Source organism: Malaclemys terrapin, chromosome 1 (assembly GCF_027887155.1).
Source record: "Malaclemys terrapin pileata isolate rMalTer1 chromosome 1, rMalTer1.hap1, whole genome shotgun sequence".
Taxonomy (NCBI): Eukaryota; Metazoa; Chordata; order Testudines; family Emydidae; genus Malaclemys; species Malaclemys terrapin.
This window is the reverse complement of record NC_071505.1, coordinates 267780371-267797500: the sequence shown is the minus strand read 5'-3', so window position 1 is coordinate 267797500 and position 17130 is coordinate 267780371. Positions and strand designations below refer to the sequence as shown.

Below are 17130 nucleotides of genomic sequence, written 5' to 3'. Positions count from 1 at the left end.
TTTGTATACCAGCAAAAGCCCTATTATAGATGCCATTATAACAGTATAAAACTATCTGAAAGCCCAAAAAGTCAGCGGAGTTCCACAAGGGATGAACTGGACCTACAGTGTCCAACATCACACACTAATCCTATATCCTGCAGTTACCATGGCACATACATGCACCAGAAAAAGAGGAACTGGTATAGCTGAAACTAAGAAAAATACATTTTTTTAAATTGCACTACGAATTTACTAGAGTAAATACACCCTTCGCAAATCCATAAAACTAAATATACACATTACTTGATTCTCTACTGCTTTCCACCTTGTGTAATTATGGCTGTGCAAAGATGGTGTAAAATGCTACCAAATCAGAATGGCACCAGAATAGTCACTTTCCAAAGGAGAAAATATCTACACAAGGTGCAAGGCAGGGCAGAAACTGACTTTTCAAGTTTTGGCCAAAAATGGATTTTTTCCCCATAAAAGTTGTGAGTGAAAGGGGGATTGAATATGACAATGCCTTTGTAAATTAACCACAGTGTCTGCAATACAGCTGGGAATAAATCAGACTAAAATTTCAGATCCAGTAGAAAATTTAGTTTATTTTGCAGTAATCTTTGGAGAGGAAAAAAAAAAAAAAAAAAAAAACACACCACACACCACACTAACTAAGCAGTACAAAAAAAGATATTGCTTGGTCTCACAGACCAAAAAATGTATACACCACTAAAAATATATAGAAAAGTAATGCCCCACCATTAATATTTTGCATGTTTTGTGATCTTCACCTTTTAAAAATGGTATTACTACCTTGTTCATATCGAATAGTGGTTCTGGATTCAAAAAATATTTTTTACTTATGTTTACACTTAATATTTGCAGAATGACCTGTACTGAATCAAGTAGACCTCATGTAGGAATAGCTCTTTTCTAATGCTCTCTTTGGCAAGTCAAACAAGCCCTTTACATTTAGGGAAGGTTAATGTAACCGATGTTTAACTGCTGGAAGTTATTTGTACTCCTGTTCAATGATTTCTTTGATCCATGAAAAAACCTGTGTGCTTATTTCCATCATAATATCGTCTGCTGTTCGTCCTTTTACTGCCATGCCATGGTTTGCTTTTTCAACCCAATGAATTTTTTTAAGGGTCTTCATTTTGCTTGCCACACCTTCCAATAATTTCTATAAAAATCAAGAGGTAAAAAATTATTACATGCCAGAAATTATGTGGAACGTAGTCATCCTTTTGTCCATCCTAACATAACAAGCAGCAGTTGAAAATGCAAATAGAATTCTGAGTGCATTTAAATCAATTGATATACTGTTGGATTACAATGTCATAATCTGTTTAATCTCTTCAGAGTACTTTGCCCAATGTTAGTCACTCAGATGAAAAGAAAGTCCAATAAACAAAGAGAAGGACGTATCTATCTGAAGTCTTCTCCCATAAGCCACTGAAAAGCCATCCATTCCTGCTGCTAATGGGTCAAGACACCAGCAACAAAATGGAGGAACCTTCACAGACATGTGAAGGCCAGTCTCATAGGTCACAGAAGATAATGGAATATCAGTAGAATAGTTTTAGAACTAGCTCCTACTCTGTAGGATTTTCCCCAATACAAAGTAAGGGACTTTCTACACAGACCTAAGAATTTTCACGGTAAGAGTGTATACTCCAAGCTCTGCTCTTCTGTTGTGACCACTCATTAAAATGTTATGACATGCCAGAAGCACTTCCTAGGCCTGGACAGTTAAGTGCACAGAGTCCCTAAATCCTAGCAGGATTTTGTAAGGATCCTGTAACATGCATCCCAAATCTAACTTACATATATCTACTTCGTGGAGAAAAGAAGAGAAGATAAATTCCACACCTTGCTGAACATTACATTCTGACTGTTACTAGCACTTGGTTCTGCAAACCAAACTCCACAAAACTATCCCTTTTTCCACAGGAAGAGAGAGCACCCCTGAGCAAGCAAATTTTGCCAGAAATATTTTTATTTGTCCTGAAAAATACACTGAATATATTGATAATATAGCACAGTATACACTTTGTGTAATCTGAAATGGTAGGGGAGCTAAGATTTCTTTAGAACAATCAGGTCTATTCTCCCCAAGGCCATTTTTTACGTAATACTTGCCATTTGGTGCTATCTGGTCCATTCAAAATTCTGTTCAGAGGTATTTTTGGGCCCCAAGGATAAGCTGTCTGTAGTAAGGATGACCTGGCAATATCCAGGGAAGGTGTGATATCCATCAGAAAAGCATCCCAACTTTCTCTTTAATTTGATGGTAGAGTTCCCTGCCTGGAGCTTCTTGCAGCACATCAGTGCTTGGAGAAGACTGTCAATTACCATCATTATCATCTTTGGATATTAGTGCTAAGCACATTTGAACAGTTTCCTATTTCCTCCCCTTTGTAACTCAACTCACTTTTTCACACATCTCATCTTCTGATCCTGAGACAAACAGCACAGGACACTTAATAAAAAATAAATCTTCTTCCCGGAGTTTGGACAGAAGCTTTGGTCGATGCAGTGGATAAGATAAACATATCAGACCGTGAATGAAATCCTCATTTTCATCCTGGCTAATCTGACGTGTCACAGAGGCAGCGGCTCGTGAACCCATCGAACGACCTATCTCCCATTTAAACATAAAGAATAAAAATTATGTTTACTATCACATCATTTACATTCATATGAGAAGCACCATTCCTAAAAGTTATCCAATTTAGTGTATGTTGTAACACTAATATGGCATATACTCTACAAAATGACTGTGAAGGAGCAGCTGAGAGACTTTTGTTCACCAGGACATTGGAGACCACCACCCAGAATTTTGGCGCGGTCAGATAATTGAACTGGGGGCAATTAATGATTTTGCATCCATTATAAAGAAAGCAACGGAGGATCAGAAAATGGAATACTTATTTTGGGGAGTGGAGAAGGGAGCAGGGTAGAATGACAAGAAGTGGGCAATAACTCATATTTAAGTGGGATGTGTGAAGAACGCAGAAAAACTAGAATTCAGGACCCTTGAAATACTATAGAACAATGTTTACTATATTCTTGTACCACAAGGACATAGTATTGACTCTTTCCATGCTGCCTTAGTCAGTTAGTAGTAATAATAAAGTTCCTGTGACCCACACTTCAAATCAAGCCAAGACATACACAGTGGATTTATTTCAAGTATCTACTCTAGTATTTTAAACTCCAGTGTAAACATATGGATACAAACTGAGAAAATGAAACCTGCATGAGGTCATTCTACGAGTGACAATGTGAGATCATCAAGGTATCTCCCCCAAAAGAAGTCACATTAGCTGGTGGATCAAGTTTTTTGAGGTTCTGGAGATGGCTGGATTAAACTGTTTGTGAGGTCTGTTGGAGTCAGAGGGGGTTTGGTTTTGCCTTTAGCTTAATAATGGAAGGAGAATTGGAGATCCTGGAATAATGTAAATCCTACTAACCCCCAGGCAGGCGCAGTTACCTACAAGATGACCTAGAGAAAAGGTCTGAGTACTGAATAACAGTAACAAGAGTTAAGATACCAGTGGCACAAGTACTTTCACTATTCATGCATATATATTTAAGTGTATTTTTCTTAGTTACTCAATATTTAAAAAAAATTTATATTTGATATCCAATTTGTTTTTAGGTTTTCTTTATACAAGGAAACACATTTAGAACAGGTTTCAGAGTAGCAGCCGTGTTAGTCTGTATCCGCAAAAAGAAGAACAGGAGTACTTGTGGCACCTTAGAGACTAACAAATTTATTAGAGCATAATTCGTGGACTATAAGCAGGTACTATTCCACTGACCTACACCATGTATGAATTCCTCTTCCTTTGATAACATGTGTGTGTGTGTGTGTGTGTGTGTGTACATATATAAGTAAATCCATCTTTTCTATTGTTCTGCTACTACATGCAGATACAGGATATGTATAGATGGGGTGAATTAAATGGCATTCAGTTTACCATACAGTGTATGTTTTATTAAATAAAACTTGAGTTTTGTATAGTGTCAAGTTACAGATCACTAGAGACAGCTTGTCCTAGTCCTTTCCCTGCAAGTCCAGGATCTAATATGGGTTTCACATGGCTAAATAAAATGTACACAAACATTAAACAGTATAAAGTGACAAAGGGTAACTTTTAGACAAGAACTGGATCTTATTACTCTGTTATAGATTTTCTAAACTACAGATCTTTGTATGGAAACAGTTTTAATAAAGAAAAAAGCTAGTTTGTTTCTATATATAGTTTGGAGTTAGACAGCTGAAGAGAAAAAGTACTGGAAAAATAAGATTATTGCTGAAGAATAGATTGTAAAAGTAATATTGCTAAGTAGTACTGTTCTGTATATTACATATGTTATTTAATTACCTAACACTCAATACTGGTAAACGACACTATCAATGAAGTACTTAATTGGAAGTATATGGAAATCATAACTGATGATCTGATTTCAGTCTCCCTAGATATCCATCTATATTCTCCCTCAGTTATATCTGTGTCAAATTATGGGTCAAATAATAGATTAAGACACAACTGTGCAGTGTCCTCGGGATCGATGGGCTTCATGGCCTCTTGCATCAATCCTGAGAACTCCCAATTTTTCTCACCCCTCAGAAATGGGAGAATTATACAATGTACTCTTAAAACCACCATAAGGGGTAGGATGGTAAACAAAAACATACACCCCACCCCCCACCCACTTACCTCCAAGAAAGACACCAGAAAGTTTATATTCACCAGAGGACTTTAAATATTCCTAAGGAAATGAAACAGCATTTTTTTATTTGTTTAAAAGACAGCATTTTAAGATACGTGATAAAAAAATTGTTGTAGCTGAAGAATCTGAAATTGGATACTTCCCCCAATAAAACAGTCAATTTATTTATACGTGATGTTTCTTCTCACTTTCTCAGACCCACAAACAAGTACTTCTGCAATACTTTTAATGAAAGAACAATTTAACAAGCCCAATACTCACAAGCTACCCTACAATAAAACACCAGTGCGTCTAAGGTAGATGTGATCAATGTAGTGATGGAACTTTTCAATTTCAAGTTTACCAAAAGATTATGAATTATAAATAAAATATTTTAAAAAATTGAGAAGTATCCTGCCAGTGTTATCTAAATAAACACTCAATACAATAGCATATTTCTGATTTCCTAACCAACAATCTGGTTAGAAAAACAGTATTATTGTGTACTTTTAAAGAAACTTCAACACAAAGATCCTCAGAAGGCCTGCATTAATATCAGCAAGATCTAATTTCAGTAAAATACAGCATTAAAACGCAACATATAGAAACAATTGTGATATCAAAGGGTGAAGGGAACCTCAGAGGGCTGGACTGTGCTCTAGTCTTACTCAGCCAGCTAAGTGAGTACGACTCCCTGACTCACTTGCTAGGCACTGCCTGAATCTTGGGTGCGGGTCTGACACAGAGTGCAGCTCCTGCTCTCCAGATACAAGGTACGGACAAAGTCTTGGGTCTACCTCCTACCTAGGGTTGCCAACTTTCTAATTGCACAAAAACAGACACCCTTGCCCTGCCCAGTCCCCAAGGCCCTGCTCCTGCCTCACTCCTTCTCCCGGACAATGGGAGCTGCGGAGCTGGTGCTCAGGGCGGGGCCAGCGTGCCACCCCTATGCCTAGGAGCCGGATATGCCGGCCGCTTCCGGAAGCCGGGTAGAACCCAGGCAGATAGGGAGCCTGCCTTAGGCCTGTTGTGGGCGGCCACCCAGACTTTTAATGGCCCAGTGAGCAGTGCTCACCAGAGCCGTCCAGGTCCCTTTTTGACCGGGCGTTCCTACTCCTACCCTCTGGCTAGCGTAGCTGGCTTGGGTAAGAGGAAGGCAGGAATAAGCTGCACCCTTTCAAGGGCTGTACTCACTCCCACCTGCCCCAGGGCTGAAAAAGAACCAAGGGTCTTCCTAATGGCTCAATCTTGTCTTGAATGATTATAGTAGAAGGATGTCAAATACAACAAAAACAACTTACGCAAGAGGAGGAGGAAACTGAAAGAGCTTGGCTTGTTTAGCCTAGCAAAACAAAGTTAAGAGGAAATATTATTGCTCTCTATGAATATATTGGTTGGGGGGATTATAAACACCACGGAGGGTAAAGAGCTATTTAAGTTAAAGGAAAATGTTGGCACAAGAACAAGTGTGTATAAACTGTCCGTAAGTATACACTGGAAATTAGATTTCTAAACATCAAAGGAGTGAGGTTTGTGAAGAGCCTCACAATAGAAGTTGTGTGGCAAAACAAATTAGTTAGTTTTTAAGACAGAGCTGAATAAGTTTATAAGCAAGATTTATGACTTTTGCTTGTGGTGACAGGGGGTTAGTCTCAGCAGCCCTAGGGGTCACTTCTGGTTCTAGTGTCTTATATTTCTAAAATCTCATGCTTCAGGGCTTCAGTCAGTCACCCGCGGGAGTCAAGAAGGAAATTCTCCTGCCCCTATCTGTCCCTGGGTACTCTGTTTGGCTTTTTTTCCTCCACAGCTGAAAATAAGACACTGGACATGGAGTGTAGGGATACTCTGAGGTGGTACAAAGTATTCTCTCTCAGGTGCCTGGCTGGTGGGTCTAGCTCACATGTTCAGGGTTTAACTGATCACCATTTTTGGTGATGGGAAGGAATTTTCTCCCAGGTCAGACTGGGGACCTTGGGGTTACTCACCTTTCTCTGCATCATGGAATGGGGTCACTTGCTAAGATCATCTGGGTATATCTAAACAAATCAATTCTCTGCATTGATGGTACCCCAGTCCCTCCGGTTTTTTGGCCCGTGGCACCCAATAGTTTAATCTTCTGAAGACTGTAATACCGTGATCTAATTCTGGCTGCTGGGTGCCAAGGTGGCTGGAAGGTCTGTGATATAGGTCAGACTAGATGATCTGGTGGTCCCTCCTGACCTTAAACTCCATGAGAAAAGCATTTTAATACTTAGTAGTGACAGGAAATGAAATATGTAAAAAGCATATAAGTGGATTTTAATAAAAATTACATTAATTTAACAAGTAGACTGGAGTGTTGCTGTGACTTTAAACTTCCCAGAATTTAAAATACAATCTGGTCTTTTCTTACCACAACTGTTTTATATGCTTTAGTCCTATAAGCAATGTTAAGGCCTTTACAGGTAAATCTCAAGCACAGAAGTCCACGGGATGCAAGATAGGCTACCAAAGAAACTAAATGAGAGAAATTCATATCTCCTCCAGCTCCATGAGTAAGAATCACTCCGTGTGTTAATATCTTGTCTGGGACAGAAAAAATAGCATCTAGGTATTTATTTCCAAAAGGTATTTTCACTTTAACCTAGAAATAAAAATAAAAAAAAAAAAGTAAGAAAGAAATATTTCCAGTTTGTACATTTAGGATATCGTGCCATAAATAATTTGCAGTTATCACACTGTTCTGTGCTCTGATACAAACGTAATGAAGGATGGCCTTGCTATTAAGGCAATGTACTAGCAGTCGAGAGATCTAGTTTCTTCTATTCTTGTTTCAGTCAAAGACTTCCTGGGTGACCTGGACAAATCAATCATCATGGAGAAATGGAAACCGCTGTAAAATGAAGATAATGATGCTTCCCTAACTTACAGGGGAGTTGTGAGACACACAGAAACACTGTCAATTTGAAAGATTTTATATAGACCAAGAGAGAGAAATATATTGTCAGGCACCATAACAGCCTACTCCCTCAATTTTTTTAAACAATAACAGTTTCCCTAGAAAATTTCTCTCACCCATGTGTGGAACCACTTGCAGAATCCATGCAGGTGAAACAGTAAAAAATAACTATACAAAGAGTGCTTTCAAATGAACAAAGTCACCTGAGGAAAAAAAATGAACCTGGCTTCTTTCAGTATATTAATTTTAGGCATTATATGTAACCACAATAGGTAAAAATGTTTTAAATTGACAGTGTCCCTTTAATTTTAATGTTTGAGGGACTCAGATATTATGGTGATGAGTGCCATAAAATACTTATATGAAATAAAATATTTAATTCAATTTCAAAGAAACACAAAGAAGGCACCTATCATATACTTTAGGTGCCTCTGGCAGCTATTTAAAACAATGAAACATGAAAGAGGACAAACAAAACAAACAAACAGCATAGCAATAAGTGATTATACATTATAGAAAAGGGGAAATGAGGAAAAATGCACCACTCTTCCCTACATAAGGTCCTTCAAATAACATCTCCTTTCCCCAAAGGCTGTTGTAAAATGATACATCTTGCAGCATCCCATGGAGATCCATACATTTCAGCTATTTTGAAGTGGGGGAGTAATCTGGGGCTAATGAATTCCAAAACTGAAGAAATATGCCCTGCCAGTAGCTCCCTCTCTTTGCACAGCTGCCAAGTTTAATTCTGCTCCTAGTTTGACATTTTATGCAAATTATTTAACAAGCTAATTTGTACATTATATGCAAAGTTTTTGCATAAACCATAATCTTGAGGGTATGTTCAATACTGCCCTGAGCAGTGTTGGAAGTGAGGCATGGAGCTGAACAAAACTTGGCAGTTCTGGCTGGTGAGGATGCTCACTTGAGGGGGGCTGGTGGATAGCTGGGTACCAGTGGGGAATCTAAGTAGGAAGTTAGGTGGGTGGTTGTTGGGGCTGCTGGAAAACAAAAGGATACTGGGGGGTTGGGGATTGCTGAGGGTATGGACACTCATGGGGAGGCAAGGGATACTGTGGCTGGGTGGGAGTCTAGCATAGGGGTGGGGACCTGGGACCAGTAGTAGACTCTCTTGTGCTGCTGCTGCACCTCCTCCTCAAGCTGCTCATTCCTGGTCAAATAGAAGGAACAGCCAGAAAGGAGGCAACTAACTGCCTTGTTCACAGGCACCTCTGGTGAGTGACCAAAATACTGAACTGCAGGTGAATGCCTGTAGCCTCCTCACAGCTCACCTAGACAAGTGACATTTCAGGTAAGATGTGTGAATGCACGACATAGCTGTCAAAAGCATGACTGCAACACGAAATGCATGTTGGTAGCCCTCTCTTTTATATATAGTAAGGGAGCTCCACCTCCAGAACTTCCAGTTCTCAATTACAGCAGTATTGCACAAGGTGAGAGGTGATCTCTCAAGGCAGAAAAAGTGCAAGCCATTTAGGGCTGTGTAGGTCAATTCGAAAAGCATCTAGCAGGGAAGCCCGGCAGGCCACAAAGCACTGGCAGCAGTTCACTGTGAAATACAAGTAACTGCTGTAAACTGTACCGGCTGCAATTTCCCAGTGGAGTTAAGATACATCCCCAAATAAAGCATAATGCACTCATCTGTTAGTTACTTATATGGACCCATTACTATAGCATCTAGCACCTCACAATCTTTTTAAATGTATTTACAAAACCCCTGTGATATAGGGAAGAACAATTTTCCCTACAAAGAGACTAAATGATTTGCCCAAGGTCATGCACCAAGTCTGTGGCAGAACAAGGACTTGAACTCAGGGGTCCTAAATCCTAGGCTAGTGCCAAGTGGATTGAATACTGGACCATCCTTCCTCTCTCAGTGATGACAAAACATGAATCACAGTAGTGAAGTCTCCACTAAAGAGAAAAATATCCAACCTCTTCAGCAAATTGAAATAGAAAGGAAAAAAGAAAGATGAAAGCTAGTTGTCCATTTTAACAGAGCATCAGCAGAACACTACAATTTTTGGTAGTACAAATACAAAAGGGGAGTATTTATTTATTCAATAAATTTCTCATTCAAAAATCTGTCAGGAGATTTTCCACCCCTCCATGGATAATTTATTTTGATCCTTTTTGTAAGTTTGTTTATAAAACCTGAACTTTGAGGTAAATTTGATCTGACAATTCCCTTTTAGTCTTGTTAAAGATAACAAGTGCAAGGTAAGAACCACCACAAAAACCCACCTGCATTTGAAAGTCTAATTGATACTGTACAGATCATATTTATCCCTTCAAATAGTTTACTTCAACTTCGTCAAACAGCCAAACAAAATAAGAATTATTCCTGCAAAAGTAAAACTCCCTGAGTTCAGGAAATGAACTTGCAGCGAGGAATGAAAACGCACCTCTGTAAACCCACCCATGTTGCTGACGGGCAGGGCCGTTTGCCTTTCAGAAGACAGAGGACAAATCTCTGTAATAAAAAGGGTTTTTTTATATTTCAGCCCCAGGGCTGCACCAACACCCCGCGGGGGGCAGGGACGGGCAGGCGCCAGGCACAGGCTGCCAGCGGGGAAGCCCGGCTCTGCCACAGCGACTGACGGGAGGCTACTCTCCAGCTACTCTAGTCTCGCGGCCGCCCCCGGGCCCGGCTCTGCCCCCAGCAGGGGGAGCGGCTGCCGCGGCCTGGCCTGGCCGTAGGGAGGGTCGGTTCCGAGCCCTCCCCCCGCGACGCGGCGCGAACCGGCCTACGCGCCCCACCCCCACTTCTACAGCGGCACCATCGCCCCACCCCGCAGCGCCGGGCCGGGCCGGTTCCCGCCGAGCCGGTTCCTTCTGCGCCGCGGAACGGGCCGAGCCCCGGCCCCGCAGCAGCCCAGCCTCGCCCGCCGATCGCTGTAGGGAGCGGGCGCGGGGCATGCTGGGAGTTGTAGTTCGCTCTCAACTGAAACTAACCGCGCGCGCCCCCCTTTTATCCCCGTTGGAAGCCGCCTCCCCACCCAGACTGCGGTGTGCGCTCGCGCTAGTGCTGCCAGGTGTCCGGCTTGCGACCGGAGCGCCCGGTCGACAAGGGAGCCTGGTGGCTCCAGTCAGCACTGCTAAGCGGGCTGCTAAAAGGCCAGTCGGTGGGGCAGGCAGGCTCCCTGCCTGCCACGGCTCCGTGCAGCTCCCGGAAGCAGCGCCACCTGCCCCCTCTGGCTCCTATGCCTACAGGCAGCCAGGGGGGGCTCCACACTCTGCCCCCACCCCAAGTGCCACCCCTGCAGCTCCCATTGGCTGGGAACCGCGGCCAATGGAAGCTGTGGGGGCAGCACCTGCGGATGGGGCAGTGCACAGAGCCACCTGGCCGTGCCTCCGCGTAGGAGCTGGAGGGGGGACATGCCACTATTTCTGGGAGCTGATTGAGGTAAGTGCTGCCTGGAGCCTGCATCCCTGATCCTCTCCCATGCCCCAACCCCCTACCCCAGCCCTGATCCCCCTCCCACCCTCTGAACCCCTCAGTCCCAGCCCGGAGCACCCTCTTGCACCTCAAACCTCTGATCCCAAGTGCCACCCCACAGCCCGCACCCCCAGCCACAGCCTTCACCCCCCATGCACCCTAACCCCCTGCCCCAGTGTGGAGCCCCCTCCCACATTCCAAACCCTTTATTCCCAGCCCAGAGCCCCCTCCTTCACCCCAACCCCCTCATCCCTGGCCCCAGCCCTGAGCCCTCACCCCCTCCCGCACTCCAACCCCCTGCCCCAGCCCGGTGAAAATGAGCGTGTGAGCAAGGATGGGGGAGAGGAGGGATGGAGTGAGTGGGAGTGGGGCCTCGTAGAAGGAGCAGGGCCTTGGGGAACGGGGTGGGCTAGGGTGTTCGTTTTTTTACAATTAGAAAGTGGGCAACCCCATTGCCCCCACAGAGTGGGGCAGGGAGCCGGGGCGGAGCAGGAGCTGGGGGTTCGGGTTGGGGGTGGCACTGGCTGTGGAGGGGTAGGCCCTGAGGGTAGCATGCCATGTCCACCTCTCTGAATCCCTTGGTTGGACATTCATGGCTTTGGAGCAATAGTTCAGATCGTTTGGAATGAAGGCTTTGTTTCTGATTGGGCTTAGGACAGAATGAAGAGTAGTAAATGGAGCATATGGCACAGCAAGAACCTGAGAGTTAATCGTGAAGAATTACTATCTATCTTGTGACACTGAACTGTCATGTGACCTCACATCTGCATGAGAAAATAGTCACCCTTGCTTTACCAATAAACTCAGTGGAGGGTTTATGCTTCACTGTAGATCATCATCTCTCCAAAATAAGAATTCATAGGAACCTGAGCGAAATGATGATTGTTCAGCTGTGGCTTTGCTCTGTCACCCGTTATTTAACAGAGCTTGATTTGGGTTTGAATACCATCCCACATCGCAAACTTTTTTTGAACTCAAATATTCATGAAAAAGTTGGCCTGTGAGTGATAATGATGTAGAAATAATTGTTATTCTTTTAGAATCAACCCATATCCCATTGAAGTAAATGGAATGACTCCCATTGATTTAATGGAAGGTGAAAGTACGTCTCAGAGCTACAGTACACAAACTTTCTGGCAGCTAACAGGATACTGGATCAACAAGGGGTTTAAAAAAAGAACATCTGAACTATATTGTGCAGATTTTAAGTACAAATATCCAGGTGCCATCATTTCAGCAATATTTCTGAGTTTGTGTAATAAATAGCAGGATCAATAAAAGAAGTATTCACCTGGTAAAACAAAATGTAGTGCAATCATAGTAAAACTATGACTGTGATATGTACACCATGGGATGCTTCACACTCAGTAATCTACACAAAGTATTTTATTAAAATACTCTTCCAGGACAGACTATGGTCAGACAGAGGTTGACTGGATTTTTCAAGGACTTCTCAATTGTTGGCATACAAAAGGCCTGGTTGTTACCCAGCTAGTTTGAGATGTCATCACCAGTTGACATTCCACTACTACATGATTTTATCCCTACTGGAAAATAAGTGAGCTCCACTTTTTTTTTTTTTTTTGGGGGGGGGGGGGGGGCGGAGATTTTAATGTTATTCTGACTCAGTACAAGTGGAATTTATTGAAGATTGATTCAAGTACTCAAGCTTCCTGAGAAGCTAACCCAGGAGATAAGCTCTGACCGAGCTAATATCTCAGTGAGCATTGACAGTTAAATAGAAGTTTTAGATCCAGGCATTGTTGCTTTTAAATCAAAAATATTAGAGGCAAATAGGTCAACCATGTTTAGTCTGAGCAAAATAGATTTATCCTTTCAGTTCTGATTCAACCCTTGCTGATGTCAAAATTACCATCTCAAAACTGGCTAAAAACATGTAGTGCCAAATTAGGAGAGACTGATATAAAACCAACAGAAAGCTGTTATCTAGCTCTCAGAGAAGAAAGTTCCCTAGAAAGAAAGTTACAAATGTGGAGCCACTGGGAAAAGGTTTTAATGGACTCACTGTTCCATAATTGCAAGTGTTGAGAATGAGCTGTCACAGGATCTCACAGCTGACCCTGTCATGTTAGGGAAACCCTGCAGAATGCTAGAGACAAAATGCCAGGAGACTTCCATATCTGTTTTTCCTTGTGTTGTATTAGGCGCTATTTGCTGCAGTGTTCCCTCTAAGAGCTTTACAACAGTGTTGCATAAATTTATTTAGATCACAGATTACTCTCAGATTGTTATTATTAGTACTGATTATTTACAAATCATCCAAAAATGTGCTAGGTTCTAGACAGAATAAGACAGTTTGCTACCCTGAAGAGCTTACAATCTAAATACTCAATATACACAGCAGAACAAAAGAAAGGGAGAAAGAAGAAACACAATTTTAAAAAGAAATGTATGGTTTTCATTATCTGCTCTTTTATCCCTGATTGCTTACCTAATTATAATTACTATGTATCCTATGTCAGTGTGCTCTGGTATTTAAAAAAAAAAACAGTATTCACTATTTTTTTTTTTTTATCACCTGCCTAGTCCATCCCATATATTCCTCCAACTCTTGCTTGTTTACTCATGGTCTTGTTCCATCTCTTGTGCAAATGCTTATCAGTTGTTAAACCTTTTCCTGTGTCCTAACTCTCTACCTTATGCTTCACTTGTTGAATCAGCTGCTACCCACCTAAACCCTTTTTTCTGTGTTCATTCTCTCCAAGCTGTAAGCAAGATAGTCTTCTCCCCTCTCCCCCACAAGAGTTAAATTCCATCCCCATATGAACAGCTTACTAAATATGGGACAGCTGATGTCAGTTACTGTATCGGGCAGTGAAGATGTTCACGCTGTTGTGGTTGCATGTGCTAGGAAAAGACAGGCTGTTGGTGCCCGCATTGTTTTGTTTCACAGGGGTAGAGGTGAACTACTCTGCTTGCCCCCATTATTCCTACAAATGCTGCTGCCCAAGCCCTTATTCCTGGGAGATCAGGGGCATTTATAACACACAGAAGCTACAGATTTTAAAATGAATTTTCCCATAATACAATTTATGTATTAAATGCAGGCTTAAAAAGGTATTTTTATGTTTTTTTCAATTGCTATTTTTATTAATCTCTGCATATGTAATCTATAAATTCTAGTATAAAGTGAATATCTTACTAGTATCACAATGATACAGGCCAACATTTTCAAACCTGGGTGCCTAAAGTTAGTCTTCTGAATGCATACTTAGGCATCTAATGATTGGAATGATTTTCAAAGATGCTGAGCAACCCCTGTTCTCACTGAAGTCCAAGAGAATGGCCGACAATTGAGCACCTTTAAAAATTAGACCATTTCACTTGTGGTGCCAAAATATGGATTTAAGAGGCTAACTTTGGGCACCCAGGTTTGAAAAAGTTGGTGTGATGGGGTGGATAAACCAAACCCTGCTCTGGAGAGAGAAGGGTGCTGGAACAACTCTGGGCTGGGGAACCCCACCTTGATAGCTCTGCTAGGCATGCTCCAGTTGGAGGAGGTACTTAAAAGGGAGTCTCCTCAGCACAACAGGGTGGTGGAGTGGGTGGGAAGAGGCAGATCTGCACTCTGCTACAGAGGGACTACCCCATGACGGCATTCCCAGGGGGAGGTCTGCTGGATGGAGCTAGGACTCCTTAGTCTGCTGAGACCTGTGGACCACCATGCTGGGACAACTGCAAACTAAGAAGCAACCAGAGGGTGGGGTAGAGCAGTAGGAAGAGACAGGACATTACTGATTTTGCATTTGCCCATTCATCAAAAAGACAATTCTCGTCTATCAAACTTAGAGTGGGAATTCTTGTGTGGCAAGTGTCAAGGATACTTTGTATATTTTCCCACACCGGCATGCTTCTCAACAAGAGCCCACCCAAACTTTTCTGTGCACTCAAAGGCAGGTTTCCAGTGCTCCAAGTACTTCAGAGATGTTGAGTACAAATTCTCAACTGCATTGTAAAATTTCTGTTCCTTAATTTCCCCACCCGCAACCAAAGACTGCAACAGGATCTTTTTGTGTGACATGACAAATCTTTCTCTGAGCCACTCCGCTAAATTATCTTGAAGTGTACGAATAAGCAGTGTAATATTGGTCACCAATGAGTTGTTTTTCTTGATTGCCTCTACCATCTTCTGAAAGGTGGCTGTTTGCTTACTAGCAAAAGCAAGCCACAGTTTCATGCAAGAATCATTGAAGATGCTGAATAATGTCACTACAGCCGCCGTGAGCAATTGAATGTGCTCCACACATTTGACGTATAACCTGAATGTTGTCAGCTATTGAAGAGTCTTTTCAAAAACTTGAATTGTTTGTCTAGGTCATCATTAAAAGAACATGCATGCTTTTGTGACATTTCTGGAGTAAAGATTGAACTAACATCACATGGTCGCAACCTTGCACTGATTCAGGTTGCCAAGAGCAACTGCTGCCCATCGTAAATTTGACTGCAGTGAGAATGTTATTGTGAGTGCAATAAGATTTTGTTGTTTACATGTGTTACAAAATTTTCTACCTACCCCATGTTTAGCCTTTGTTTTGTTTCAGGAACAGCAGCCATTTGGTAATATCTAGGGCTGAATTAACCTTTTAGTGGGCCTGACAATGGTCACATTCTATTAGTGATTCAGGGCTCAAGCTAAAAAGCCTGGTTGAGTAAGAAGATATGTCAAAAGGAAAAGGAACACCTGGAAAGAAAGAAAAGCTGGAAATGGTTTTGGGTAACAGCTTGGCAGATGTTATGCGGGAGCATGATAATGGTCTGTGGAAGCCTGGGAGCTTTACTGGTCCTGGAGTGTTCCTGCAGCTCAGTAAGCAGTTGATAGTGATGCTAGCAGATAAACAGAGAAAGCAGTTAAAGGCAGAAACAGAGGAATTAAAGAAAGAGAAAGACAAAAAATATATGGCCTGAGGGCAGCTCAGATAGTGGAGCAACTGTTTGAGTCCTTCATCCTATGGTACAAAGGCCTGAGGTGCTTCATGTGCTCCCAGCAATGGGATGGAATCCAGTGAATAGCCACCTCCTTCAGACTCCGTGAAATCTCTGGTACAGGTGAATGGTCCAGCCAACTTGGGTGAAGTTGGGGAGGGCAGTATACTCTGATCACACATTGATCAACACCTGTGCTCCAGAAAACCAGGTGGCTGCTCTCGGACCACGATCAACGTTCACATGTACTGATCAATAGAGTTCAGCAGAAAACTGTTCTTGCTATTACCATTGGCAAATGAAGTGGGAGGTTCAGGGACCTTTATGCCTTTGGGTAATGGTCAGGCATTAAAGGGATCAATGCATTGTGGGAATGGCCTGGAGGACTATTGATACCCATGACTTGGTAAACGACCCTTCACCCCAGCCACACTGCACTGTAGAACATATACAGGGCCATGCCACAGTGGAGACATATACATATCCACACCCCAGACATGCCAGCTTTTGTGCACTAAACTGTCCTTTAGAAACGTGCTTCATGGCTTCAGATGTGGACAGTAGTTGGGTTATGGCACAAGAATGCACATGTGGCTGTGTACACTCACAAGTGTTGACCAGTGGTGAAAGTAAGTTAAGGGACTTACCAGTACGCCAGAGTCCTGAGCAGGGGCGTGGTCTCAACCAGAAGAGGCGTGGCCTTTAAATCAAGATTTAAAGGCCCCGGGGCTCCAGCTGAGGCTGGGAGCCCCAGGGCTTTTAAATCACCCCCGAAGCTACCAGTTGCAGAGGTGGCTGGGAGCCCTGGGGCTCAGGGGCGATTTAAAGGGCCTGGGGCTCTGGCCGCCACTACCGCAGCAGAGCTCCAGGCCCTTTAAATTGCCGATGGAGCCCTGTCACTGCTACCCCAAGGCTCCGGCAGCGGGGCTCGGGCGGCGCTTTAAAGGGTCCGGGGCTCCAGCCGCTGCAGGGAGCCCTGGGCCCTTTAAAGCGCCACCTGAGCCCCGCTGCCGGAGCCCCGGGATAGCAGCGGCAGGGCTCCAGCAGTGATTTAAAGGGCTAGGGGCTCCAGCCGCTTCAG

At 42.9% G+C, this 17130-nt stretch overlaps 1 protein-coding gene across 4 annotated transcripts; it reads right to left on the bottom strand.

Moving 5' to 3' along the window:
- Positions 1-590: 590 nt before the first annotated feature.
- TEX30 (testis expressed 30) lies at positions 591-10585 on the bottom strand. 4 transcript variants are annotated; one of them, XM_054012993.1, is made up of 6 exons: positions 10458-10585; positions 10086-10137; positions 7100-7330; positions 4716-4767; positions 2420-2625; positions 591-1168 (listed from the first exon to the last, which is right to left on the bottom strand). In XM_054012993.1, exons 1-6 carry the CDS (start codon positions 10583-10585, stop codon positions 995-997), a joined length of 843 nt encoding a protein of 280 aa, XP_053868968.1. In that variant the 3' UTR covers positions 591-994. The 4 variants fall into 4 exon arrangements, with proteins under 4 accessions (XP_053868968.1, XP_053868949.1, XP_053868939.1 ...); XM_054012974.1 differs by lacking the exon at positions 10086-10137 and having other exon boundaries at positions 592-1168; positions 10458-10578; XM_054012964.1 differs by lacking the exon at positions 10458-10585 and having other exon boundaries at positions 592-1168; positions 10072-10419.
- Positions 10586-17130: the final 6545 nt, after the last annotated feature.